Genomic DNA, 20,268 nt, shown 5'->3' with positions numbered 1-20,268 from the left:
TAAAGTATAGGGAGCGAGAACAGAAACAGGGAATAAAGCAGTACTGCCCTATATGCGCCCGCTGTACCAACCTGAGGGCACATGCCAGCCCTGCAGCTCAAGCTCTCCTCTCCTCATGTCCTCCCCTCCTCCCTTTCCCTCTCTCTCTCTGTCCTTCTCTAGTCTCCTCTCCTCTGACCCCCAGTGGTCTAAAAAGTACTCAAATGTTTTACTTGAGTAAAAGTATCAATACTGCAATATACAGTAGGAACATCTTTTGAAAATAGCAGTACAGTACAGTACAATGCGATGCGATGTGATCGGCTATTTTCAAATGGTCGAAATGTATATAGAGCTGAAGTGAAGTATGTTTTGTAATAATAATCAAAATCTACAAAGTAACTATAGTAACAAATGTTTTGAAACATTTTTAGTGGAGTAAAAGTACAAAATTTGGGGGTGGCGTCCGTCACAGATGCCTATCTGCCCGTTCCACTGGCTCACCATGAATGACACCAGTACATTACTGCTGTGCGTGCGTGCGTGCGTGCGTGCGTGCGTGCGTGCGTGCGTGCGTGCGTGCGTGCGAGGAGGGGGTCATAAAGGAAAATAAGGGAGCCATTATGGGCATGTGCGTGCGTGTGTATGTGTGTATGTGCTTGCATGTGTTGGTTATAGAACTTACTAGATCCCAGACGTGTACACTGGTTGCATCGCCTGGTAGATTTTGAGAAATGGTCGACAACCTGGGGAAACCAGAACAGATGCCTGATTAAAAAATAGGGGGAAAAAAGCATGGAGCAAGGTGGTAGACAGTCCAGGCGATCCTAACGGTTCAATCTGTTCAATCTTTGATGATGGAGCCACTATTGATGCCACTATTATGTCCACACTCACTCCAGAGGGCCATATTACTGTCGGGCAGAACCCTCTTATCTCCGCATTTTAACGTTTTTCGTAAATGAATAAAAAAGGCCCTACATTCAATGTCACACAAAAGTAGCCACAATCGTGGATCTACAAGCTCAAAAATGTGTCGCAGTACGACAGGTTTTGAGCTTGTAGATCTGCTATTTATATATAAAATATAATTTAGTTTCGGTCATATTTTATTAATCTGAAATGTTTTAGTTTTAGTCAGTCAACTAAATATCATACAATTTTAGTCCACTAAATCTGCAGTTGACTTTGACAAAAAATATATTTTGGCAGGCCTTGATGGGGTTGTAATGCCTGATTTTACACTTGCATGAAAATAGCCGATCTATTTTCTGAGCACAATACCCAAGTGCAACCAAACTTGTTCTACTATAGATGAATGGTTCCAGATAGTCTCAGAAATATTCGACATGGAGAGAATGACTGCTAATTTGAGATTGAAGAGAGAGTCTTTTGAAAACAAATGGGAAAAATGGTTTGATTATACTACTGAACAACAGGTGAGCTAGGAACCAGAATGTTTGGCTTTTATTTTTTGCTTTGTTTTTTGTTATTTTTCTCTGAATGTAAACAAAAGATATGATCCTTGAATCCTTGACACAAATACGGTACTCATGTTTATGATACATAGATGCTTATATTTCTAGAGGGTGACCCCATAGATGGGATGGTAACCAATGTTATTTATTTTCTTTATACGGTATTTTACTGTCCAATATTATTTTATGTGGGTGTGTATATGACTGTGAGAGTGTGTGGGGATGTATGCGTGTGTGTGAGTGTGAGTGTGAGTGTGAGTGTGAGTGTGTGTGTGTGTGTGTGTGTGTGTGTGTGTGTGTGTGTGTGTGTGTGTGTGTGTGTGTGTGTACGCGTACGCTCACATAATGTTTTCATTTTATTATTATCCTGTCTGTGTGTGATCTCCTACAAGCATTTATCTACTGTTTTTACTTTTTATTTACTGAGTTGGCAACACATATTGTAATGTTCGATTGTTTGTCTTTTTGCTTTCTGTATGTCCTTGTATGTCATTTCTGTTCATGAAAAATGAATACAATTTAAGTTGAAAAAAACTTGTTCTACTGGATCTCTTCTCCACTATAATCCCTCTCAAAATTTCCAATCATAGTTTTAGTCATCATACAGTAGCTGTGTTTATATTTAGTTTTCTTCGGTGAAAAAAAGGTAGTCGACGCCGGCCATTTTCCGTCATAGTTCGAGTCGTACATTGGTATAGCGTACCTCCTTTGGACTCAAAGTTGGGAATGCCGTGCATGATGACGTGGTGAAGGAACAGGGGCTTGTTGTTGATCTTGATGTGTCCGGAGAGCAGACCACTGAAGTACTGCACATACCTGTGACAAGACGGGGGGATAACAGATCAGATTGTTGCAGGATCCTTCATGTTTTAGCAACAAAGGGGAATGAGGGTGTTTGCCATGTGTTCTGTAACCAAAGATACCTAATCTCTGCTTGGTAAGGACAGCGGTGGATAGCACGCCGTTAGCATGGCCCAGCCTCATGTGTGCTTTCTGGTCTAGAGGGGCGGGTACCGGCCAAAAACAGGCCGTGGATTCAACGATTAAACGATTGGTTCACCGATTGGTTCAACGATCTGAGCACCCGTCCCGCCCCCCTCCTCCCCTCCCCGGTAGAAAACAGCGGTGAACACTGACGTCACCAAATTGGAGCGACGCCTCTCTGCCTCTGTTATTGTTTTTTTTTTTTTTTGAGCGAATGCAAACAAAAATAAAAGCCTGCAGGTACCGAGGCTAGCACGCCGCCAGTCGACACGCAAACAGCACAAGACTCATGGGACTGCTTGGCTGAGGTCGATACTACATAAACAGACCACACAGGGATATTATTACATATCCTGCATATCAATCCTTTTCGCGATCATTATCATTTTTGTAATAAATAATGAATTATTTTCTAGTGCGATTCGATGCGAGAGTGTGGTCTAGCCAACGTCAACTGCCCGTCACACTCCCACAGTGTCAGTTTGCTTGCCACCAGTTTCGATTGCCTCCAGCCAGCCTCATCCTTCCCTCTCTGATTAGCAAATCACCTCTCCTAAATTTTTATCCCACGATTTTGCAACCCATTTTTTCACCCAGTGTCAAATATCTAATGTAATCCTGGGCGCTACACTTCCTCTGCCAACCTGGGGGGCAGCGGACTGCCTCTAGGCATGCCTAGACTAGACTGACCTAGACTTACCCATAAAACCCATAGTCTGAACGACAAAAAAAAACCCCACTCTGAACGTTGCAACACAGAGCGAGTGGCAACAGAATCTAATGTTATGAGCTAACTGGAGCTAGAGGAAAGCCATAACAAAACACAGTGAGTGAACCAACAAAATAACTTAAGAAACTAATGACAACGGGTGCTACAAGAGCTTGTTACACCTGGCAGTTATGACTGAGTTATTCTTGTTTTTGTTACTTTACATCTGAGGGTTCACACCAAGCAACTGCAGTATAACCACAACTATATAGTTTATTTTTAAATGGATGGCACACACCACGACTATAACAACAATGGTGAACGATATAGTGTACACGGCATATTTTGGTCCCCTACCCCTCCTTTATCTGCAAATATACCTTATGATTTACTGAGCTTTATGCCAAAGTTTTGTATTGAATTGTATTGTTATGCATTCCTTTTTAGAATAACCTACCTGTACTGTTAATAATCATGTATGAATTCAATCAATCAATCAATCAATCAATCAATCAATGCACTGTAGTCATAGTTATCATTATAATATCATCTCTGTGAAGTGGAAACAAAGCTGTTGTACTTTTCAGGAATCAAATTCAAAAGCTTTGAGCTTGCAGATCTGCTACTTTCGATGCTTTTGTGTGACACAGTAGTACTACAGTACAGTACAGTACAGTATGTGTATTGTGTAGTATGATCAAGTAGGACGTTAATTTACACAAAAAGAACCACACTAAAGGTAAGAAATGTGGAGAATGGAGATTTCTGCCTGACAGCAACGATGGAACAGTTCACCTTGGGGTCAAACTCCTGACAACACAAACAGGAAATGAGGGAACACTGACCTTTTCTGAGACGGCTGACCCACAGGAAGCACTTTGTCTTCATAAAAGCGCTTCATGGCAAACCTGTCCAAGGCCTGGTCAGCGCTGGATGCCAAGAGAAACACATGGTTACACACCACGCTGTTATTGTTGGCCAGCTTTATGAATATCATAAAGCCTTTATTCAAACACGGATAAAGTGTAATCTGTGTTGAAATATAGGATTTTCTAAATATTCAGAAAGAAGGACAGAGGGTCCTTCTTTCAGCTGCTATCCAATACCATTACAAGTGAGGTGGTCAATTAATGTTAAAACAAATCTGATCTACAAGCTCACAAGGTGTCCCACTGCGACGCTTTGTGTGCTTGTAGATCGGAAGAAATGGTGTAGAGGGAAAGTGGTTCGACAACAGTTGCAACTCAGGTTTGTATTACTAAGAATAGAGGGTAGGATGCTCGGACAACAAAGTTAAAGTTAATTTATTCATTTTTATTTCTCCCAAAAATCTTGATAATGTAGTTATTGTCCAATCCAATGTTCAATCCAATGATTGTACTGAATTGTAACACTGTTGGGAAAAAGGTTTGATGCAGATTGGAATCAAATCACATTATTAATGCTGTTTGCCTGTCCTTTGTCCTTTGCCAAACGGTGTGAGTTGTTGTACTGAATGTAAGTTCCAGTGATTCCCAAACTTTTAAGGCCGTGACCCAAAAGAGAGATTAGACGTTTGCCCGGGTCCCAAACTAGTGAAAATAGCAGATCTACAAGCTCAGAACGAGTCGTTTCGCACCACATTGCGAGCTTGTATAGATCGGCTATTTTCCACTACTTCTTAAACATTAAGTTTTCCAATTTATGGATTTTTCTTTGACTTTCGTCATGAGACTACTGAAAAATAATCATTGCCTTATGTTTTTAAACCATGAAAATGTTTGCTATTTCGGGAATGTTTGTTGAAAAATAGTTGCACCCAGTATTTGGGAACCAGCGCTCTATAGCTGTGGCCTGTGGCACACTGTGGCAGACACTGTCACAGTGCAGGAGAATGACCTGAGTTAACTTCTCCGGCCAAAACAATGTTCTCTCACAAACAACTGGGTGGGGAAAACCCCATGTGCAACAGGCATTGCAGCTTATAAAGATGCTTTCTGTACTTTTTGTTTGTATGTGTCTATTGAGTTAACATTACTCTAATATAGACCCCCAGGGGTGTGGTGGGAATATTATATAATGCACATCTTAAATTCAGGCGTTATACCATAATTAGGTGCGTTATCCATATTATGCAAGTCGTACACACACAAGGCTTACGACTCGTCAGCATAATTTTAAGCATAGGAGGAGTATTCATATGTTAATTAAGGGCGCAGTGCGGTATCTGCTATTATGCTTCTTGACCTAAAAAGTCTCAGACCACGTCATAAGTACAAAAATAAATGTTTGGTTTGACACAAGAGCCGATCGCATGCCTGCTCAGCAGTGTTGCCATGTCTGCTTATTATAAGCTAATTTGGGCTTATTTTTCTGTAAAGTTGCTTGTAAATATTATTAGTATGGGTTGCACATTTTTCGGGTTTTTAAAGTTTAGTTGCTTATTTGGGCTTGCTTCCTAATGTTGTTTAAACCAGTGATTCTCACACAGTGACAAGTCACATGTCAAGGATCCCCAGGTGAATGCATTTGTCCAACTAAGGACAAGACACGCATTAAAGAGCCCTTTGAGTCAAAAGGCCCAATCGAAAATACACCATTTTTGTGACATCATAACCCTAACCCCTCCCCCATTATCATACAAAACACAGCTGTGGGCGAGGCTTAAGTGCAGGTGGGTGGTGCTAACCAGGTAGAAACATAATTGAAACACTTTCTGTACGCTTAAAAATAATGTCTTCCTCCTAGTATAATCATAGCACCTGATGATCATGTTTTGGAGAGGGGAAATCACGGCACTCCATCTAATTCTACCGTATAAGCTCAGCATAAAGAACGGATCTACGTTCACACAGTAAAGCGTTGTTATAGCTCGCAGATCCGTTATTTTTGGAGAATACGTAAATTAGAGCTTTACAGTGTTCTTCTGCAAACGGGAATGCTGTTGGCGTCGCTAAAAGGCAATTTCAGATATAACAAAGTGAAGCGAAAGGCTATAAGTGAGCGAGATCTGTTCGGCCACAGGAACGGAACTGAGGAGGGATTTGAGTGTTGTGATCCTCCGTCATTTGATGAAAGTCGTCGCATTCTACTTCTAACTATGATCACATGAAATCCTTTTGATATTCTTATTGCTGTTATTGTTCCCCAGCCGCAGCCTGTCGTCCCTGTGCAGTACAGTATGACCGCTTTGACTCATCCCCCCGTCCCCCCCCCGTCCCCGTCCCCCCCCCCGTCTCCAGCACGTCTTCAGATGTGGGTCTTGTGATGAACAATATGGGCTTATTTTGTCTTGCTTCAGCTCATCGCATCTGCTCACTTGGTTTTACATTGACTATCCCCTATGTCTCTCGGTGTGTGCATGTGCGTGTGTGTGTGTGTGTGTGTGTGTGTGTGTGTGTGTGTGTGTGTCTCTCTCTCTCTTTCTCTCTGCGAGAATCATGTTGCCTCTCAACATGATTTTCAGCTTTTTCAACTTTCATTAGTCAAGTTGATTTCTCTAGTTTAATTTGTACATCCCGCCATCACTGTTACAGTGACAAGGGCTTCACAGGCCCACATTTAATAAAGGAAACAAACAGCCCTGTGACCCCCTCAAGCAGGCCAGGCAAAACTCACAAGAAAAAAAACAGGGTCTAATAGTCATAGATATAAGAAAGGCTAGATGATGGCCAATGGATAGCGACGTCGCCACATGGTGGCCATCTTGCTACAGGTAGAATAATCACAAAAGAGGGGACCCCCTTCCAGGGCGGACAGGTGTGCAATAACTGCTGAGTGGGTAATCTCAGAACAAAACTACTAAATAGCCATACCAGTAAAATGACGGTAGTGTAATAACAAAATGGTAGACTCATTAGACTAGGACCAAAAGTAGAAGGGAAACCACAGGACCATCAGTCATTTTTGTTGAGCATAAATGAGCCCTCATGGCGCATTACTCACCTGGCTGATATGTTGCTGTAGTGCATGTACGCCGCCACCACCACCCCTGTTCTGCCACGGTTGCCCTGGAAAAGCAAACAATGCTGAAGTTAAAACACCAGGAGGGCACATCTGGTGGTCATGATGATTGTAGTAAAGAACACATTCAAAAGAAACACTACTGGGTTTGGTGATGTTCTATATTGTCTGAATCAACTTTGTTTGTGTTCATGCTACAATGTAAGTCAATGTAAGTCAATGAGGAGCATATTGTCAATTTCTCCAAAACCAAGGAGCATTGTTAAGGTTGAGTTATGTTCCACGTTGTAAGTAAATAACCCACTAAAAACAGTGCGGAACCCTCTCCTGGAAAGGGTCTGTTGTCAACGCGTGGAAATCCGAAGCCGCCCGCCATATACTTCCTTAGTGACCACCGCAAACTTCCAGCTCGGCACACACACGCTTGTCCTCAAACATTACTCATCTCGGGGAGAGAGAGCGAAAATAGCATTGGTCTCCATGGCGACACTCTTGTTTGTGGCCTCTCTATGGGGATGTTTGGCTACGTGGGTTGGAGAGGTCTAAGCTCCTGTTATTATTACATGATGTGTTGCAATCAGGGGACACCCCGGGGTTAAGTCCCACGAAAAAAAGAAAAAATAACTACAAAAAATAATATCGGACAATATATTTTTGTTTTCCCGGCTTGTTTTTGTCTAGCGTGCTAGGGTTTCTTTTGGACAACGTGACGCAACAGGTGTGTTTTGCCTGGGGGGGGGGGGGGATTTATTTTTTACAGTTGAGCATATCAAAGTAAATCACATACTGTACATTGGACTGAAGTGGGGAGACATGCACGCACGTCGCACGCACGCACATGCATGACAGACAGACAGAGCGCTCTCACCTTGTTGTGTATGACCACCACATTGTGGCTGTCTGCACTCAGCCACGTGTCCATGGCCTTGCAGATGCTGCATATCTTGTCCAGGGCAGGAGCATGGTGGTCGGGCCAACCAAAGTCTAACACCTGAAAGAGAGGAAAGGGAGGGTGGAGATGGTCATATCATTTCTGAGAGTTCACAGAAGTGATACACACGCCAGTCCATTTGTTTCGCACCGACCAACGTTGGTGGTTGTATATTTCTCTGCCTCCTCAGTGTAGTCTACATTGACACTTCAGCTACATTTTTGCGGCCACTTTGTTGTTTCTACATGTCTTTGGGAGCATGGTTTCTCAAAGTGGGTCTATTATCAAATAATATTTGGAATTCATCAATATCAGTTTATACTTAGACCCTCTAGAGTCTAGACTTAGTGAAACAGTCCCACATTCGTTTCTTGGTTGTTGTTTGTCTTTTTCCTTTGTCCATCTGAAGAAAGCGAGGATTATACAGAGACATTGGAGATGGAGCCACTTGGAGGGGGGATGGGGGGAGGGAGGGAAGAGGGGCGAAAAAAATCCTGGGAATTGCAATTGTGTCCTATGTATACATAGAAATGCTGTCTATACTGTACTGCTTTTTCCAAATAAAATAAATATATAAAAATAAAGAAGCAGTCCCGAAATGTACTGTAGGCCACTCTGCGTTCTATTTCAATCTACACCAATCTCTTGAATGTTCCTCCCAGAATAGGGATGCCGGGGTCATTCAAGTGGTTACTTCAAGTATAAAGTTAATAGTTCTACCAATCTACATCAATACGTTTTGAGCTCGATCAAAAGATCGGCTATTTGAACTATTTTAAAAGGTTTTTCAAAATAGTAAAACATGGCAAATAGGTTTAGGGATAAGGGGTAAGTGGCATCAACAGAATCATCAACAGAACAGAACCAACAGTGGTTCCCAAACTTTTTAGTGCATTACCAAAGGCCAAAAGAATACTTTGATGTCTCCCCGGTACCCAAACTAGTGAAAATAGCCGATCTGCAAGCTTGCGACGCGTTCTGAGCTTGTAGATCGGCTTGTGGATTTTCACTACTTCTTAAACATTCACTTTTTAATTCATGGAATCATTGAATTTAGTTTTTCGTGCTTTGTTTTTTTTTATGTTTTTTGTTTTTACAGAAAATTGTCATCTGTAATCCACGTAACTCGAGAACTGTTCGCCCCACTGACTTCAAATTTGACACTTGATATGGCCTATAGGCCTACTACTGATAACATACTACTGATACATGGACTGACAGATGTAGAGAGCACCATGGACGGACAGATACAAGGATCAACAAACAAGTGCTATGACAACGGATATAACGGGTATTTTATACAAGGGTGGTATGCATTCCTGTTTTTCATTATTCCCAACTTGCACCGTTCCCAAGTAGGCCTGTGCCCGACGGGCACAGCTAAAAACAAAATGTAGGAAACAAAAATATATAGAGACCCCGAAAAAAATGTGTCCACACTCCGCGCCCCCACCCAGTGTTTGGGAAACAGTGTACTACAGTATAGTGAGTCTTACCTTTGGATTGTGCTGGTTGATGTCGTAACGTTGCTCACTGAGGTTGAACAGCTGGGAAGTGAAACATTTCAGATATCGTGAACATGTCCGTCTGCTCATTTGGAGAAGAACAACAACAATAAGCACATTCAGGCAAACCTGAACATCTAACATCTATTATTGTCTCTGATAATTGCTGGTGTTCTGAACAAGACGCTACCGCAAGAGTTATTCACAGAACAATGAGTGTCTTCTACTCTGCACACGCTGTAAGGCTTCGGAAGCAGCGCTGTTTCTAATTTTTTATTTTATCATATCTTTGACGTGAATATTCATAGCCACAACAAAACACTCATGGGGCAAATTGCTATTGCCTCCGGAGTTGAGGTTTTCACAGTCAGCAGTCATGGGAGTCCATACAAATTTTAAAATTGCATATTATACTCCTTTTCGAAGTTAATATAGGTCTCTGAGGTCTTTGGGGTGTTTGCTGAGGATACCACCCATGATTATGCATTCTAGCATGCCCCCATACTCCGCTGTTTCAGTCGAAATGTTTGCAAACGTTTGCAATTACAAGAATTCACAACTTATAGTGAATTTAGTGAAGTATTGGAAGTAATACAGTGCTGAACGAGTGAATATTCATCACTTAAAAAGCATTGAAATGAAGAACAAAGACGACTAAAATGAAAAGCACATTACAGTCCACTCAAAAAATGTTATGCAACTGCAAAATCAAAGTCAATGACAGATGACGTAATTCTCCCTCAGACACAATGTCTTTGACTTTGTGCAGCCAGAGGACTTCATCTGCATCACACCATGCAATATTTTGTCGGGGGTGGAAACCTCAATTACGTCATCATAACTGTTACTTTTCATTTCATACGATTCAAATTCAAAAGGAGCAAAAGGAGCAGATCTAAAATGTTTTTTTTAAACTATAACGAAACTACATTTTATAACTTAATCTAACTAAAATCATGGGATTTTAGTTAGATTAAGTTAGTTTTGTAAAAAAACAGTTAAAGCTGCACTACTGTATGTAACTTTCCCGTTCTACCCTGGATTTGAACCCGGGTCTCTTGCTCAAGTGCTAACATGTTTACCACTGAGCTAATAGAGCCCGCCTGACTGCAAGTGGAAAACAGCATGAGGTCCAAGGTCATGTCAAAGCAGGCAGATCTAAAGGTCTCAATAGGAGTCCAAATACAACTGTTATTGTATTTACTATACCTCTCTATACCATACTCTACCGGAAAAAAAATAAACATGCTAAATATAATAATGCAGCTTTAACTAAAATGTTGTTGTTTTTTGTGGCTTTCGCCTTTATTTTTATATATTTCTTTATGGAGGGACAGGAAATGGGGAGAGAGATGGGGGGTGACATATGCAGCAAGGGCCGTTGGGATAGGGTTTGGCCAAGGTGCCTGGACTGCTGAGCCACGGCCCAGGCCAACTAAAATGTTTTTAATTGATACATGTAGGCCTATTTATTTTAAATTTTAGTTACTTTTCTGGATTCACATTTCAAGATTGAAACTTTTGTGTGACGCTGTAGTTAGTATGATCAAGTGGGGCGTTAATTTAGAAGAAAAAAAGAGTCATAACTGCCAGGTGCAGAAAGCTCTCGTTTATGAACATCTACAATCTACTATTAGGCTGTGGATTATAATCCACAGCCTCTGCCTCAACTCACTGCTTCACGTTGCGGTGTTCAGAGTATGGCTTTATGCCATTCAGACTATGGGCTTTATGGCTTTAAGTATCCCATTGGCTTAGAGGCAGCCTATAGAGACGAGGCAGCCAATCATGAAAAAGTGTCTAGTACTACGGTCGCTACTAGAGGCAATAGTGGACGTAGGCCAGGATGCTTTTCAAGCATCTGGCAAAAAAACACAAACTGTTAAAATATGGAGATACGAGGTCCCTGCCCTGACAGCAACGATATAACCCTGCCTGCAACCCACCAGGTAATTGTGTCCATGTTTGGAGCGCAGCATGGAGGCCACCTCTCGCACGTTGCTGGAGTAGCTCTGCTCCTCCACGCAGCTGGGGAAGGACACAGAGATGATCCTCTCTGTGATGTACACCAGGTCCACCTCGTAGCTCTCCTCCAGGGCCTGCAGCAGACTCATGCTCCTGCACACACACACACACACACACACACACACACACACACACACACACACACACACACACACACACACACACACACACACACACACACACACACACACACACACACACACACACACACAATTACATGCATATTTTGGACATTGGAAAACACAGGGCCTATTACTTGCTGGAGCTAAAACTGACATGTGTTTTAGGGCTGGGCGATTAACTGAAAATATAACAAACCCCCGAAACAACTTAGTTAATCGAATAATCAACAAGAAAGTTTTTATACATGTCAACAGATCTACAATATAAGCCACTAAATTGATTAGTCTGATTCTCCACTTATACGATACGTCCTTTATACTTCATTATACAACGGTGGCGTGCAAAAGCAGTGCAACTAGACCTCAACACAAACATTAACAAACAAATCGTCCATTAATCATGATCAGTCATACTTCCCAGCCCTGCAGTGTTTTGCTATAGTGGCCCAATTAAAGCCTCCTTTTCAATGAGTGTATTATTAAATAATATAGCACAGAGTGAGCAACGGGGAGTAGAACGAGGAGCAGGATGAAGAGCTTTGCGCGACCACACAGGTCCAATTAAAGAATAAAGGGAGAACCATTGCATTACAACTGGTATTACAAGAACTACAGCCTCCTTCCACTATTGGTTCCCGTTCCAAGTGTCAAACTGTGAGTCATGTTTCCCAGCATGATTGAGGCCATGTGACCGCTGGGCTTTTTTCTTCTTCTTTTTTTTAAATGGTTAATAAGGGGAGCACCATGTTTTTGGAAATTGCGCTGCGATGGGCCTTTTATAGCGCTTGCGTGTGAATGCGAGGCACTTTTCCCTGCCTATACCTAAAGCCAGGGCTGGACCGGGCCAAAAATTCACCCTGACATTTCGCTCAGAGCGGGCCACCACAACCAGCACGCAGATAGCAGATACCTCCCCGCTGCATCGAGGCAACAAACAAGTGCTAATACCACCACTTTCCTTGAAAAACACCCCTCCATGTTCTGATAATTACCGTAATGATCTTAAGACGGGGAAAAACTAAAAAAAATAAAACATTTTCAACTCGGGCGCCTGGAAGCCAGGTGAGCAACCAGTGGACATGAGTCCTGATATGTTGATCCTTCCCCATCCATCCTTCCTCTTTGCTGTCTCCGTTTTGACTGATACCTGTCCATTTAAACTCTAGACGGGCCTGTCCCAAAGTTATTTGTGCAGCCACTCCCGGCAGCCCGCCGGGCAGTGGCGTGCACAGACACTTTGAGGGGCAGGTGCTCAAGTGAAACAAAATATTTCTCTAACACACACACACACACACACACACACACACACACACACACACACACACACACACACACACACACACACACACAGCCGTATCCAGTACTTCACAGATGGAGGGGTCCAATTGCCAACATGAAAAAAATCGGTTATTTCCGATTATAAAGTCATTATTTTCGGGTCAAAAACAGGTCTGCACAGCAGAAACAGCCTAACCTACATTTTTGATGAGCCTGCTCTCTGGTCATTTTAACTTTTTTCAATATTGGCATATTGCCTATGGTAAATATCATAATAACATCAACACATCAATTTAACTTGAACAACCAATGTCAATTTGAAGCATTCCCTGCTGAGAGTGAGAGAGAGAGAGAGAGAGAGAGAGAGAGAGAGAGAGAGAGAGAGAGAGAGAGAGAGAGAGAGAGAGAGACGCATCTCTCTATCGCATGTTAATAGATAGATAGATAGATAGATTTCTTTATTTGTGTGTCATGCACCAAAGGCGCCCAGCCCACATGGACTTACAGGACACACCATATCATTGCATTCAATATTGCATTGTGTACAATAAACAGATATGTTTTGTTGATATTCCCTTTTTTTTTTTTTTTACACACAAACAAAACATTCTGCCTTATTTCCCACGCCCTGCATAAAAAGTCTGCCAAAGCAAAAGTACCTTTCCTAAAACAAAATTCCAATTTTTCATAGTCCTCCAAACCAGAAAAAGTCAGCACAGATGGTTGTCATTTTACAAAATAATACATGTCTTAATTCTTCATATAATGGGCAGTAAAACAAAAGATGAATTTCATTTTCAATTTCTTTTAAATCACACACTAGAGTAGACAGACTCTGTCCTCCTCAGGAGTACCAATGAATCTACCCGTTTCTAAAGCTAATGGTAAGGAAAGAGAGAGAGAGTCAGAGAGAGAGACGCGTCTCTATCGCGCATTAAAGAGAGAGAGAGAGAGAGAGAGGGCGTCAGCATCAAGCTAAGCGTACGTTCGTGGCGGGAATGGGATCATAATATGCATTGGACTCAACAACTTACTCTGACTGTTCTTTGTGCTGGATTGGAGCAGTTGAAGGAAATAAGGAGGAATATATCCATTTGAAACGCGGGCTCCGCCATGACACTAGTCACACAGTAAACAAACTTGCGCGTCACCACGTGTAGTACACACACACACACACACACACACACACGCACGCCAGATTTCGAGAGAGAAACCAGCAACCAGGTATGGAAAAACAAGCCCAAGTGACGTTAGACAACACAAGCCCAGAATGACGAAGTCGCTTACAAAAAGCAAATTTGCCTGCCCTCAGTGATATACTTCTCCAGTACAGCAGTGCAGAACCGAGAGAGTGATACATTATTTTGGATGTAAACTGCGGACACATACAACATCATGACAAATGTATAAATAAATATATTATAAGCTTTTAATCCAGAATTGATCGATGTCACCATGGGCCACATACTAGTCTATACACGTACAAATAATACAAAACAAGGAAAAAAAGTGTATCAAATGGATTTGACAAAAGGGCATGTTGGTCCAGAGAGGGCCACTAAGGGGTGCTCAAGCACCCCTTAGCGTCTACGTGTGCACGCCCGGGCGCGAACTAGAGTCCTCAACAGGCCGGAAATTAAGCCCTCATCAAACCCTGTACACTCAAGACATTGCCACCACTGCCACCCTTTGATCTCCATATATGGAGCTGACCTGCTCTGAAATTCCATATATTGATCTGACCTCATCACACCCTGTACACTAAAGACACGCTCCATTTATGGCCAGTCACGCAAGGGCAAGGTCGCGTCTCGCCCCCAGGCACTAAACTATCTAATAAAAATTGCCAAAATAATCTTTATGCATTTCCGACTACTTTCAAAACGCTGAAGTGGGGCAACTCAAACAGAAAGGGTTTTAGTTCTTTATATGTCTCATACAGGCTGAAAATAAACTCAAATTACAGCTTCAAACCCTTGGCCATTGTGCCATCCAGCATAAAAGCATGCAGCCAAAACATCAAACTAAATGCTGCCCAAACACTGCAGAAGGAACTCACTTTGTTTGCCGCTCTGATAAATATCCTCAAAACGCAAAGTCTCAGTTATGCTATCCGATAAATAAAGAAGTCCTTCTCTTTCGAGCCATCGTGGAATAAATATCCTAATATGGAGAAGCCAGGGCACCGTATCACTATGGTCTTCACGTCGCGTCTCACGCAGGGCGCAACAAACATTAAACCCTGGAGCGGCTCGACTTTGCCTCTGAAATGTCAGCTCCTGTCTGTTGCTCTAAACACAAGTCACGTTGTTTCGCTTGGGCCGGCTGCGAGGGAAAACAGAGTGAAGAGGGATTGATTTGGTAGATAAACAAACCAGATTATGAAAATATCCCAGCATTCCAGAGGAGTGTGGTGTGCGCTCTTTGCAGACCAAATAAAATATTTTGGTCACTGGTGGGGAATGAAGTGGAATGGGAGGTATAGGCACGTCAAGCGCCTTGAGGTGAGCGGCTGACCACATTGCTTTACCCAATCTAGCTTCAGCTTGTCTGGGTTCACACGTGCACCAGGTGCCAAGAGGAAACCGTATGGATTAAAGAAAGAAATGGGAAAAGAGAGCGATGGGAGGGAGGAGGGTTCGGGGTGGCTGACGCGTCATTATGTGCGTCATTTACTAACAGAGATTTTTCACAGAAACATGTCACGAAGCCTTCCTGATCTCCCTCGTTAAGTATTTAGCACTGTGAGGAAAATGAAGAAGAAGAAGAAGCAGCCCATTTTTTAATCTCTCCAATTATGATCAGATTGTGTTCAAGTCTAAACAGCAAAAAAACAACAACAGAACAATGGAAACAGCGTTTTTTTCCCCAAATCAGATTTGAACTACAAATAAAGTTGTTTTGAAATTAGATTAAAATCTGATTTATAAATAATGTCTCAGTCTGCTCTCTATGACAACACGTCACATTGGGATGATTTGTAAGCTTGTAGATTGAATGGCAGATTATGTACACGGTTACTGTAAATAAGAGCATAATAGGATACTTCTGAATTTGTGACTGATCGCGTGTCGTGGGTATATGGCTTCTTACGCGCTCTGAGTCAGCGACCGTTACAAAAGGCAGCTGAAGGTATAATAAAGTTAAGTGTGGGGGTTTCATTTCGTTAACCGTGTGTGCCAGCATGGACAGCTGTAAACTCCCGGCTAACTCAAGAGTTGGCACACAGAGACGCCTAAACGGAAAACACGCTCGCAATTAACATTATTACCTTCAGCTGCGTTTAACTGTCTAAATGGACACTGCGAAAAGGATCCATTGAGTCCCGAAACTGAGCATAGTTTTCAGCGCATCTTAGAGAGAGGAGAAGATTACAAGTGGTTCTCAACGAGCGGCACAGGGATCATCTGTTTGTAGGTCTGCAACTCTGAGAGTTGTACAAATGGCTCCTAGAACGTAAGACAAAAGAAACGAGGAAGAGGAAAGCGAGGGAAGTAGGAGCGTGAATGAACAGGGGCGTCTTGACTCTCGGCCTACAGCATATTTCCCACATGTGTCGACTGTGAGTAGCCCATGAGAAGATTGCTCATGTCTGGGACTGGGAATCACCCCAGCTTTACTGTACAAATAACCTGCGCCGTACTGTACATCTGGGCCCACTCAAAACACGCTTACTGGAACTTATTAATCACTGACAATATAGGGAGAAATTGATATCTCACACATGCTCTCTCTATTCTAACCCACAGTAAACATATTCATTTTTTTTCTTTTTTCACCTGGATGAATAAGCATTGTTATGCTGGATGGATATGGGTGTTTTAGTAGGTTGCACAAAAAAACTGTTGCCTGGGATTCACCTTGAAGTTATGCTGAAACTTGGGTTGGGAGGAACCTGAAGTAGCGATTCCGTTCAATCTCATTGCATGAAGTAACAGGTCTCTCAAAATCACACTTGTATGTGCTCAATATAATTTACAACAGCAAATTCCAATGTCGTCTCTGTCGGGTGGAAACTATTACTTTTCAGGATTCAAATAAAAAAATAGCAAAATCAACAAGCCCATCGACAGGCTCAAAATGTGTCGCTTCATGCCATGTTTTGAGCTCACGAGACTTTTGATGCTTTTGTGTGACACTTGGTAGTAGTATGATGAAGTAGGACATTAATTTACGAGTTAAAACTTGGAGCTAAGAGGTATATGCCGGACAGGACAGGCAGCACAATGATATATTAAAATGAGTCCTGGTACTTATTTCTGGGAAAGTGAAATGGCTGTATTCATGCTGTGTTACCCTCGGCAGAAGTTCTGTATTGCAAGAAAAATCAATCCGTCACCGATATCATGAGCGCCACTGCCAGCAGGACCAAAAAATAGCACACAGTACCAGGACTTGTTCCTTTTATAGCTCTCCCTCTCTCTCTCTCTCTCTCTCTCTCTCTCTCTCTCTCTCTCTCTCTCTCTGAATTCTCTCCATCACTTTCTTCTACCCTCGTCTTTCCTTCTCTGTCTCTCACTTTCTGTCTCCATCATTATCTTGCCCCATCTTCTCCACCCCTCTCTCTCTCTCTCTCTCTCTCTCTCTCTCTCTGCGTGTGATATAGTCGCGTGGTTTGGTCTGACTCCAGATCCACCAGCATGTGCTGATTGAGCGACGGAGCGGAGCGGAGCCAACCTGCTTCCCATCAGTCAAACAGATGGAGCGATTGGGCTCTTCCTCGTCCGTGGCACTCCAGACGAGTGGCCAACCAGCGGCACGTTATCGCCACACGCTCAATTACTCCCCCGCGGCGATATCGCTTTCATGCGTTTGGACGAACCCCAAACGGGCGAAGCGGACTAACTATAGGGGAACGCTGGCTGCTGTTTGTCAAACCACTGCCACGATGATTGAGTCTGATCTTAAATTAAGTGAGTGGGCCCCGTTTCTCCCGAGCAGATTTAAACGATGGCATTTGTCCATTTTAACCAAATGTTTATTTGTTAACTTGGTTCGCACACCAGAGAAGGCATATGTGGTCTGGAGTGGGCACAAACAATGAAGCTAACTCATAATTATGTCCAAATTAATGTCCTGATCATCTATATCAACTATGAAAACCTGCATTTCCCGCTCGTTTGTTCGTTGCGTCACCCATGCCTCCATATATGATCACGCCTTGTGACATTGCCTCGTGACATCACGCCTGCATATATGGTCATGCCTCATGACATCACACTTCCATTTAATGGTCACGCCTCGTGACATCACGCCCCATATATGGTCACGCCTCGTGACATCACGTGACATCATGGAGACCCTTAGATCTCCATCCACCAGATGGTTGTCAGTCCAACCACTGTGGTTGCCATGATGTGAGTCACACTTGCAAATGAACCAAGTTGGTCCAACACATGGATCTCCATATGTGGAGCTGACTAGCATCACCTGATAATATATTGTTACTCTTCTGTACTCAAGGTTACCTAACACCGGTACTTTTATCTCAGGTCAATTTCATTACACAATCATCAAGAGTGAGAGAGAATAGATATAATGAAGTTAAGTATAATATGTTCTATTTCGCCAGATAGATATAGAAACACAAGTAAACACATTAAGCAGCATTATACAGTCAACTCCTTAGTTGTTCGTTTAACTCTGAAGAGAGTAAAATGGAACCAAACAGACTCCCGTTTGGTTCCATTTTGCACTCGACAGAGTTACATTTCACAGTGTAGTTCCCTTTAAATCAGATTAGACCGTGGTGGAAAGTAACACAGTACATTTACTTAAATAGTGTTAAGTACAATTTAGAGGAATTTGTACTTTACTTGAGTATTTCCAATTTCCAATGCTTTTTACTTCTACTCGACTACATCTCAGAGGCAAATATATATAAAAAGATATTGTACTTTTCCTCCACTATACTTTTCCTCCACTACATCATGTATTTTAAAGTAAAATTTTAGTCACTAGTTACTTTGTAGATTTTGTTTATTATTGCATTAACCACTTCAGCCCTATACATTTTGGCCATTTGACAATAGCCGATCTACAAGCTCACAATGTTTCGTGATGCGAGATCAAGCATGTTAACTCCACTTACGTCAGCTATGAAAGCCGAGAGGCGCATTCTGTTACAGTGCGGTATGAAGTCATACAAACACGTGATATATCAAAACGTTGTGCACGGTACAATCTAAACATGCCTTCTTCATTGCAAGCTGTAGCCTGCATTGAATAAATTGCTTCTGCTATATACTGCACTGTATGTGTATGGGACTATGTTGTAATGCAGCTGGGAGCACGAGCCTGTGATATTGGATTTAGCCGTTATGGTGGTGGGAAGGAAAGTTTGATACAAACTACACATACTGTATAGACTTGGAAATGTGTCATGCACACCGTCAAGTCCCAAGAGTTAGCTGAACTCTGAAGAGTGTACAAATGTAACCAAATGGTCCATTAACACTGATAATAACGTATACTGTATATGATAACCTATTTGAGTGAGACCGGCTCCGTGGCGTTGTGGTTAGAGTATATCCACCCTGAGATTGGGAGGATGGAGTTCAATCTCCGGCCCGAGTCACACCAAAGACTAAAGATGGTGCAGAGTGCCTCCCTGCTTGGCACCCAGCATCGAGGAATGGACTGGTGGTCCATGGTGCTAGTATGTCCCTGCGACATACTAGCACCATGTCCGGGGGGTGTACTTTTCCCTAGGGTGTACTCACCCTAGGGAAACAGGAGATAGGCCCCTGACCTTATGGGCCACATAGCTTCTGGAAGCGTTGGTTCCCAGGGCTACTTGGGAATGTTAACTGCAGTGATTGGGAAGTTCAGTTATTTGATTTAAATCCTTGCCTAGGGAAAAGGAAGCTTTACATCAACATTAGCACAGAGGTTTAAGATGCACAAATTAACTTTTGTGACGTCTCAGTTCAAGTTCAACTGAATCAATTGAACATGTGTGATTCTCCGGAGGTAATGTGCGACACACAATGTATTTTTCTCATACAAAGCAGCATGGAGTCTGGTTCTACAGCAGGCAGCATGGAGTCTGGTTCTACAGCAGGCAGCATGGAGTCTGGTTCTACAGCAGGCCTACAATACAGACTCAATGCTCAAATGAGCAGATATCATATTACCTCATAACTTTTTTGTATATTCAAATACCCCTCTCCGAACACCTTTTTCTCTGTAAAACAGCACTGAAAGGCTTGCTAACTTATTAACAGGAAATGGGGGGAAGAAATGTTTTCTGTACTTGTTTCATCTTCTTCCTAAGCTCTGCCTTTTGGGTGGAGACACAAAGGGGCTTTGTTCC

The 20,268-nt window shown here is 42.5% G+C and overlaps 1 protein-coding gene across 7 annotated transcripts in view; it reads right to left on the bottom strand.

The window, feature by feature from the left end:
• The window catches only part of tns1b (tensin 1b), a 271,361-nt gene that overhangs the window by 76,580 nt on the left and 174,513 nt on the right, over positions 1 to 20,268 (bottom strand). For all 7 annotated transcript variants that reach the window (XM_080785765.1, XM_080785767.1, XM_080785771.1 and 4 more), the window contains 7 exons: positions 11,475 to 11,646; positions 9,520 to 9,570; positions 7,961 to 8,083; positions 7,075 to 7,139; positions 3,996 to 4,079; positions 2,161 to 2,273; positions 665 to 725 (listed from right to left, as the gene is read on the bottom strand). In XM_080785765.1, the coding sequence (XP_080641891.1) occupies positions 665 to 725; positions 2,161 to 2,273; positions 3,996 to 4,079; positions 7,075 to 7,139; positions 7,961 to 8,083; positions 9,520 to 9,570; positions 11,475 to 11,646 (669 nt within the window). The remainder of the gene's footprint in view (positions 1 to 664; positions 726 to 2,160; positions 2,274 to 3,995; positions 4,080 to 7,074; positions 7,140 to 7,960; positions 8,084 to 9,519; positions 9,571 to 11,474; positions 11,647 to 20,268) is intronic.

Source organism: Protomyctophum bolini, assembly GCF_963924005.1.
Source record: "Protomyctophum bolini genome assembly, chromosome: 16".
In the NCBI taxonomy this organism is placed as follows: Eukaryota; Metazoa; Chordata; class Actinopteri; order Myctophiformes; family Myctophidae; genus Protomyctophum; species Protomyctophum bolini.
Note: the sequence above shows the minus strand (reverse complement) of the source record. Positions and strands in the feature narration are given on the sequence as shown.